Source organism: Schistocerca serialis, chromosome 4, assembly GCF_023864345.2.
Source record: "Schistocerca serialis cubense isolate TAMUIC-IGC-003099 chromosome 4, iqSchSeri2.2, whole genome shotgun sequence".
NCBI classification, from domain to species: domain Eukaryota; kingdom Metazoa; phylum Arthropoda; class Insecta; order Orthoptera; family Acrididae; genus Schistocerca; species Schistocerca serialis.
The window spans coordinates 553,970,288-553,979,704 of record NC_064641.1 but is presented as its reverse complement, the minus strand read 5'-3'; the positions used below and the strand labels follow the sequence as shown (position 1 = coordinate 553,979,704).

The 9,417-nt window shown below is 42.6% G+C and overlaps 1 protein-coding gene across 1 annotated transcript in view; it reads right to left on the bottom strand.

The window, feature by feature from the left end:
* Nucleotides 1–1,936: 1,936 nt before the first annotated feature.
* LOC126474606 (one cut domain family member 3-like) overlaps nt 1,937–9,417 on the bottom strand; it is a 42,102-nt gene continuing 34,621 nt past the window's right edge. Inside the window, exons 3-4 of the mRNA XM_050102083.1 lie at nt 2,091–2,206; nt 1,937–2,030 (exon numbers count right to left, since the gene is read on the bottom strand). Of these exons, the coding sequence (XP_049958040.1) occupies nt 1,937–2,030; nt 2,091–2,206 (210 nt within the window). The remainder of the gene's footprint in view (nt 2,031–2,090; nt 2,207–9,417) is intronic.

Sequence of the window (9,417 nt, the reverse complement as noted above, 5' to 3'; positions counted from 1 at the left end):
ACAAGTGATCCTGACGTGAATATATAGCACATAGATTCAGTGTGTACGTATCAGATGCATCTCATGATGATGGTGCTAAAATCAACGAAATCATTCATAGTACAAGAAATGACCTTGTTAATTACTGTTTGAGGCAGATTACTGTTATTCCTAACTAAACATTCTACTGCGTTCCCAGTGACGATGGAAGGCTTAAATATTGCCACAGTATCTTTACTGACCTAAAGACTGTACATTTCTTTGTCCATTGACCGTCCAACATATTTTTACGTTTGTCTATCGTCATCAGTTGGGTGTAATATTAAGTTGATAATTTAATGGTTAGATCCGTTTATGTGCAACTGAATAAAATTAACTGAACATTTCCACGCTCGTTTCGCCTTTACATTTTGAAAGGTGGCATCGGTGGCCTGGAATATACACACACTTATCTCTACGCTGTACATCACATTCACGTGGGAACAGTTCTGGCACTTTCTGAGGTTCTAAAGCTTAATAAAAGTCAAATTTGTTTACTCTAGTCTCCTCGTGTACTGGTTTTGCTAGTTTCAAAGCCAATTTTTGCTATCTGTCCATCGAATATCACTAGCACAGTGCTCGGTATATGAAGACGTGTTTTCGTCATAATCTGGTTTGAATGTTGTTGTCAGTTATCGAATGTGTCTTCCTGATATATGTGGCGTGTGTGAGAGAGTGCGTGTGTATGTGTGTGTATGTATGTGTGTGTGTGTGTGTGTGTGTGTGTGTGTGTGTGTGTGTGTGTGTGTGTGTGTGTGTGTGTTTGTGTGTTTGCTTGAGAGAAAGAGAGAGACAGTATGTGCTCGAGTTGTTACATAATTCAGTATAGTTCGGTCTGTATCCCTGTAGTTTTTATTTTTGTTACATCATTTCATTTAACAGATTTAGCAGGGAGTTGGTGTTTATGGGTGCCTGGTTGGTTGTCGAACATGAAATAAACGACCAGACGCATATCAACATCGTATCTCTGCTAAAACCTTTAAAAGAAATGAAATAATAATTTAGAAAAAAACGTGCAGGTGTACATATGAGGACCGAACTGTACATAAATATATACCAACACACACACACACACACACACACACACACACACACATACACACACCACATATATCACAAAAACACATTCGAATGTTGGCAACAACATTGAAAACATATGTTCATGTACTAAGTGCTGTGCAAATGACATTCGGTAGATAGCAAAAATGAAATAAAATAAAAAAAGCTTTAAAATCTTAAAACGAGCAAAGCCAAGCACACATGTAGAGCAGCGACTACAAATTTTGTATGCAAAAATTTTGGCCATTACTATGTTATAGAACGCGAAAAACTGCCTGAACTGTTTCTAATGTGAATGTACCGTATTTAGTATGTGTAGCAAAATGGTATTGGCATAAGTACTTAAACATTTCAGGCATTTAAGGCAGCTGATGGTGCCTTTTCAAAGAATAAAGGCGGAATAAATGTGCTAATATAAAATCGTTTCTATTCAGTTGTACATAGATGGACGTAACTCGAAAATTATCAACGTAACAAAGCCAAGGATTTCTTCTACATAAAGAGATATTACAGTAAAACCGAGAAAAGGACTTGTAGCAAAGTGGTTTACTTGTCGCACCATCTAAACTGAAGAGGCATGCAGAAAGTGGTTGTAAAGCTTCCGATTTATGATTTACTCGTGTGCAACGATGTGGAGGAAGTCTCGAGAACGATTATCGCTGAGAATACAAGTGACGGCGTCGTAGTAGTTCGCTATGGCAACTCTGATCGAAGCGTTCGATGAAAGATCGAAGTGCCTGGGCGACACTAGGCGTCTGCAGTCTTACGTGGAACGCAACGCGGAGAGCGCGCGAGAAGACGGGTGACGGAGTGGACGTTTCGGAGGCGAGCGGGTCCGCGTCCTCGTTCAGTGGCCCCCTCACTTGGAGTCGAAGGCGAGCGGGTCGCCGGCGGGCGGCAGGAAGCCGTTGGAAGTGGCGTGGGCGGCGCCGCCCCCACCCCCGCCACCCCCACTGCCGGCGTCGCCGGCGCCCGCGGCGGCTGCGGCTGCTGCGGCGGCGGCGGCTGCGCGCCGGTCCAGGTCTCCGTTGGCGCCCGGCAGGCCGCAGAGGGGCGGCAGCGCGCCGCCCACCACGGGCAGCACCCCCGACCGCCCCAGGTGGCCGCCCCCGGCGCCCGTCGTAGGCGGCTGCCACAAACACACAGCCGTTACTTCGGTGCCCTTATTAACTAAACTACTACTGAATATCAGAGTAGGTAGTCATAGAATGTACAGTGGGGTGATTCTTATGTTTCAAGTACCACTATTTTGTTATGCTACTTCGTAGGTTGGATGCATTGGACAATAATATCTTCTTCAGATATAACTGAGTAACCAATAACTTTTAATATAATCAATATTAGTATTACAGCGACAGCATGTTCGTCTGTTACTTTTTTGCTACCGAATAGCTCATTCGATTTTGATGAACCCTGAGGAAGAACGTGGGCCACATTAGGGTGGGGGACTCAAGGGGGTGAAATAGGAAATGGAACATTTTTTAGGTTATTGAACATGATAAACGTTAAAAAATCATTAAATTAGGTGGATAATGTGCACAATTTTTCATTGTTAGCTACTTCGATAGCTGATGCACGGCTGTGTTCTCCTGCCCCTCTGCATCCCACCACTCAGCACCAACACTGTGCGTACCGCTACCTTGTGAATTGAGGCAGGGGGGTGAGTGGATTGAGCACACATAACGAGACATTCTTACATGAATAGCCACGTACAGTAGCTTGCTTACTCACCATTACTTATCATAAGAAAACTACTGATATGCAGGCTCATCCACAGCTAACAGTAAGTTATTAATATTTATGTATTAACTCCAGAAACCACAGTCACCGTCTTCCGGTGAATCTAGGTTTCACTACCGAAAGCTTTCTTAAGGGACTCAAATAAAAACAGACATAAATGTGTTTATTTTACAGCAAACGTGTTGAATCGCATTATTGATAAAATGTTATTTTATTAATTCTGAGCTGTGGTTTGCCCAAATCAATGTTTTAACGCCAGCCGGTGTGGCCAAGCGGTTCTAGGCGCTTCAGTCTGGAACCGCGTGACCGCTACGGTCGCAGGTTCGAATCCTGCCTCGGGCATGGATGTGTGTGATGTCCTTAGGTTAGTTAGGTTTAAGTAGTTCTAAGTTCTAGGGGACTGATGACCTGATATGTTAAGTCCCATAGTTCTCAGAGCCATTTGAACCATTTGAATGTTTTAACAACGAAGCTCTTTGCTTGGAACTTAATGTGCTGTTCGTCACTCACCAAGTGAAGACAGTAAGGTGTTCAAGAGAAATTAAAGCGCCTGCCGCAACTGTGCGAGAGAGAGTATGTGGCTCTCCAGCACTGTGCTTTGAGTCAAGCCGTGAGCGTGTCGACGCATTAACACATTGATGACCAGTGATCGCTTATGTGGGGCTCTACTTTGGCTGTGGAGTTCTGCAAAGGAAATTTTCTGCTGGAGAGGGTCTTGTGTCTAATCTTTGCTTGTACGAGAGATGTTCAGGAAGTAATGCAACAAATATTTTGCTGAAAACAGGTTGGTTTTATTCAGGACTCCATTACACTGTATTATTCACCGTCATCCACGTTCTGCTTCCCACGGAGCGTATCCTTTGTTGGGCCAAATAGATGGAAGTCGGAAGGTGTGAGATCCCGGCTGTAGGAGAAGTGGTGTTGCGCCACTCCGTACATTGCCATTTTGTTTCTGGATCGATGTGATAAATCCATGTTTGAACGCCTGTGAGGATGTTGGCAAGAAATTGCCACGATGAGCCTTGTAACGTGCAAGCAATTCCTCACACAAGGTCCTTCATTGCTCGTCATGCTTTTCTGTTAGGCGGCGAGGCACCCAGTCGGCACATCTTTGAGAACCTCATTTGGTTTACGAGAGTGTCAGCACTACCAACAGAGACGTCCAGTCCAACGAGGTGTTTGTGATCCGTCGATCGTCCGAACGTTCCAATATTGCAGGAGTCACAGCTGTGTTGCGGCCTGCCGCCGCTTGGGAGATCGGACAGACTTGCGCGACCTGGTTGCGATATCAGACGCCTCGCCCAACGACTCACGGCGGTTTTTTTTTACTGTCAGGTCTCCTTAGACACTCTGCAAGCACATATGAATACCCTCGATGCTCTGGTTTGCGCCAAAAGAAAGGTAATGACCGCTCTCTGCTTGGAATGCACCTTCGTTACAGACGCCAGTTTGAAGACTATGTATAGTGCAGTCATCTATGCGAATTTCACGAAATTATACGGGCTGAACTAGGAATAGTCCACAACAAATTCCCCAGTTTTTTCATCCCAAACTGGCGGAGAGGAAAAATGTGTTGCTTTACTTATTGAACGCCCCTCGTATTATAAACTCAAAAGTGTGTTTGTTTGTTATCTGAAAAAAGCACTTCATTACTGCTGTGTGTCTGTGCTGCTGCATAGTGCACTGGGATAAGGAGGATACGGAGGGGAGGGGGAGAGTGGGCCAGCGCACATCACACGCTACACTTATCCGGACAGGCAGACATGTGAGGGCAGCTGAAGCTACTGCACGTACAGTAACGTCATCATCACTCATCATAACAAAACTAGTGATACATGAGTGCACCCACAGTTAAGTTACTTATTAACATTTATGTATTAACTTCAAGAATACAATCTCTCAGTGAGATCATTTCAACTTTCAGCTCAGAGTGGATGTGACTGTACTGAATATATTGAATAACGCCTTCAGTCACTAATACTTGTGTTTTACACATTACACTCTGCAGTTTAGGCCCTGTGGCCCCATCTTCTGATGCAGTTAGGTTCCACCACTGCAATCTATCTTAAGAAACTCAAGTTAAATCTGGTAAAAATAAGTTTATTTTATTATAAGGACCAGTTCAAATCTATTATTGAAACTATGTTATTTTATTGATTCCTGTTTGAACCCTTTCATTATTTCCATCTGATGATCCTTTCGCATTATTGAATGTATTGAATATTTTCACTTTAAACTCTGGCGCCTGATTATGATGAAGGATAACTAAGTTGAAAGGAGACAGAATTCGTAAATGAATATTTCAGTTCTTGCAGAAAAACATCAGATATCACGATCCACAACCTGATATTTTTAAAAGTTTTGAAAGAATGCACATTGGCTTCAGAAGAAGCACACGTTTTTCAGAAAAGGCTTCGGCAACATAGCAGACAACTACAAATATAGCAAACAGCGTCATCATTTTTGGTCGTAATTCAAATTCATCACGAACATAAACATTTTAAACCATAAATAGCGTTTCCCTATTACCTTGAATAGGTCTCGGAGATGGAGAATGTACTACACGAGATAGTACTTTGAAAGAAAGATCAAAGTTAATTCTAAAACATAGCCTGTCAGCGCATGTTTCATTAACTTTCGATTTCTCTTTTCCATAGTTTTTTTTAACGACCTAAATATGCGTAAAATTACCAGCATTGAATGAATTTAGTTTCGATTAACTCTCTCACCTTCTCAAGGATGCCTCTGCTCACTCAGAAGCTAATTTGCTCTGATAACTGGTGGCCCGTTCCTTACATGAACCTCGGCTATCCTTTCAACCGTTTGATTCATCAAAAACTTTTTATATACTTCAGTACAGTGGTATTTAAAGGATTGTCCTTATATTTTTGAAAAGAAAAGTTTACACACAGTCAAACGGCAGTTAACTCCCAGTAATTTCATGCCAGTAATATGCGAGCAAATACGTTATCTCCTACAAAACAACTGACGAAGTTATACTTGTTGCGACTCCTGTCTTATGTCGAACGTGAAAGATGACTGGGTTGGACCACGTTACGTCGTAAAAAGGAACGACAGTTCGTTTCGTCCTCTCTCTACCTGAATTGGGATGTTGGATGCGTTACGTCATCTGACCAAGGTGACCTGAAAGTAACATCACTTTCAATTAAGGAAACTGAGCTACCAACTTACCTGTTTTACCTAGTGAATGAATGAATCAAAATGAATTATGAAAAGTCAACGATTTTTCTTTTTATCTTTATTTTCAAGGGGTACCGTTCCCCTTATCCCACTGATTTTCAAGCAGCTCATTCTTACGTGGAATGGAACTAACGTGGGGGCGGAGAGGTAGCACAAGAAAAATTATTAGACCTTTTAAAAGAGCCATGTAAGAGACACCCTAATGTACAGCCTTACTAGATGGAGACAGATGACTTGGTAATTGCCCTGAAGATAACCAGAGTAAGGATTAACGAGTCTCCAACCAAAGCACTATATGGTGTGTATCCGTTATAGTAACATGGTAACATGACGTTACTAATTATGCTTGGCGAATAAACTCCTTTGTGAAACTCAAGGAGGGATTAAAAACACCTCTCACAACAAACGTTGCAAGCCGTGAAAAAGACTGCCTTCTGCATATTGGCGATGTTCTGGGTGGAAAAATAAACGACGATCGCTGAAGATCGTAATATTATACACTGGCACATTCTCAATGTACTAAGTAACCTTTGGAGCACCGTGCAGTTCCATTATCACGAAAATCGTGATGAAACTGTTGTTGAAAAACTCCCAGTTGTTCACACAAATGGCAGTACTTTTGTACACGTTCGTTATGATTGCTGTTGGACAATGTCGGTAGCCTGTCTCTGTCATAAGTTTCCAAAGTTTGTGTCTTCGGACTTTTCCAGATGCTTTTGAGTTGTCAATAATTAAAGTATAGAGTTCTAAGTTGAGCTCTCGCTTCTCCTGGGTGAAACGTTTCACTGAGAGCAAACAATCGCTACAAGAGCGTTCTTGAAACGGTGCTGCTTTTCAGTAAAGGGTTTCGCTAATTGTGTTTAGGAGTTTTTGTATGGTGCCGTTATTAGAAGCTTGCCCTTATAACTGTCACATTTCTTATTGTGGCCCTTCTTCTATATGGGTATCAGGATTGTTCTCAGACACTCTTCGCAGACCTTCTTCTGCTCCGGAACGCTGGGTGGAGAGAAACAATGCGATAATAACGTCAAAGCCAGGTAAGCTGTCCTAACATGGGAAGCGTGCCAGACGTGGCATCCGCTGTGGCCCCTACACGCTCTGAAACGGAACGTTATCCTCATCGTGATTTGCGACAACAGCGCTCTCTAGTGGCAGCTGTCGGCCGCATCTGGCGCTAGTCATACAGTTTGTTTACAAAAATGGGTACACGTCAAACAGCTGCTTTAACTCTGTCAGTAATCATCGAAGAAGAGCGGAAGAAATCACGAAGAAGATCCTGGACTCGTCGATGTGGCCACTGTGATAACATTCCAATACTTGGCTTATGCAATAAGAACTTCAGCAAATACTTTATTTACAATAAATAACATCGGCTATTGCAAATAACACTTCTGTTAAATTAACAAAGAAGTCGCAGAATCATTTAGGAAACCAAAGTTAAAAAAAAAGTTGGAGGCGGTTTGACACGAATCTACTAGCTTTCTCTATATGGTTTACGCATGTGTGTGTGTGTGTGTTAATTCCTAAGGGACCAAACTGCTGAGGTCATCGGCCGCTAGTCTTACTCACTACTTAAACTAACTTATGCTAAGAACAACACACACACCCATGCCCGAGGGAGGACTCGAACCTCCGGCGAGAGGGGCCACGTATTCCGTGACATGGCGCCTCGAACCGCTCGACCACCCCGCACGGCCATGGTTTACAACTCTAGCAACTACGCTACAACTTGAACACGACAGCATTGAATAAGTTACACGGTATGCAGTGTCTAAAGGATGTAAATAACAATGCCAGTATTTGATATTTAACTATGATAAATTGTACCAAATACGACGCGCTTTTGATAAATCAACATTGTGACGTAATCTGAGGCGGTATACTTCTACGGCTCGCAAGTTACAACACAAAAAGCATCAAATACAGGAAGCCTCCAATTACCGGTTTGTAGGTGCCTGTCATTTTATTATAACAATTCGTGACTAACACGACAAGATTTCTAGAGACCCTCAAAGTGCTGGTGCTTTGAAATAGCTTATATTCATAAAACCTATACTATAGCATAAAGACCACCAAACACGGAGTCAACTCCGTATGTCTTAATATAATATGGTGCTTCCTAAGTTGTGCTCGTGACATAAAACCGATGCTGCGTCTCATTTGCGACGTTGCCCTCCTCAAAGGAAACATATCTGACATGACAGATTCTTCGTTTCACGCTTCGTAATGCAGTGGAACGTGGACATCACTAGTTTCAAGTCCACGAACGTTTTCAGTCCTGCGAGACGACGCTTTCGAATTGTGCAGGATAACCTTAGGTCGGATATGCACCGCTGTGGAGCTATGGACAGACAACGATAGCCAATCAGCGTTGAGCGGGCGGAACTTGGTCCGGTGGATGTGTCTGCATGGGTCCAGCAGTGCGATTTTGTGAAATGAGCTGCTACTATGTTGTTTTCGAGAAAGTCCGCCAATCGTTTCTTCGACGTACTGATGTTGGAAGCAGCAATATATAGCATTTAAAATTAAATTTCAATTTTCTTTTTCACCATTGTCATAATTACAATCACTGCTTTGCTGTATTTGTTGGAATAAAAGTTCATTCGTGCTGTCTGTGTATTAAAATACGTAGCTGTTAGATTTCATTATTAGTAACATCGCGCTTTATAGTACCAAAAGTCGATTACCTTGCAGTACATGGGAACGAGACTGGACAGATGCTTGCCCTCCACATTGCCTGAACTTCCCCCGTATAAGAAAGAAATCCCCTGCTTTCGACCAAACGCGCAGAATGTAGAGTGTGATTAGCAGGATACGCACCGATTCCGCAGAAGTTCTCTTTATAGATGGGGTAAGGCTCAATCGCCAAAATGCAATTTTCGGACAGCCAGGCAAACCTTCGCCACGTTGTTACAGAATGTCCGAGCAGGATATATCGTGGAACTTTTAAAGATTTACTGTCGCCAATAAACGACGCAATTGTTTATATTAAAAATTTAAATCTGTCTGTAAATACATGCGCTGCTGTTAATATTTTATTTAATATTGTGCTTAAAAATAATAAGATAAACACATCTGCAGTACAGCTCATTGTCTTAAACTGATGGAATTACGACCCTTATTAGTTTTTTCAACTGCTTTCGGGACGTGCCCATACAGCTATGCCAGTTATGACGATATGTAGGTGAGGGCAACACAATACTAAGTCTCCAAGCGGAGAAAAATTTTCGATGCGGCCGGGAATAGAAACCAGGTTACTTCGGTAAGCGAGCCACAGCGCTGGCCGTCCAGCTACGGAGGCAGACTTAATGACCGTCGATTTAATAGTTAAGCTTTACTCAATAAACATGAAATGCGCTCCTAACCTAAGCAACCATGGATAGGAATTTAAAGCTTTCT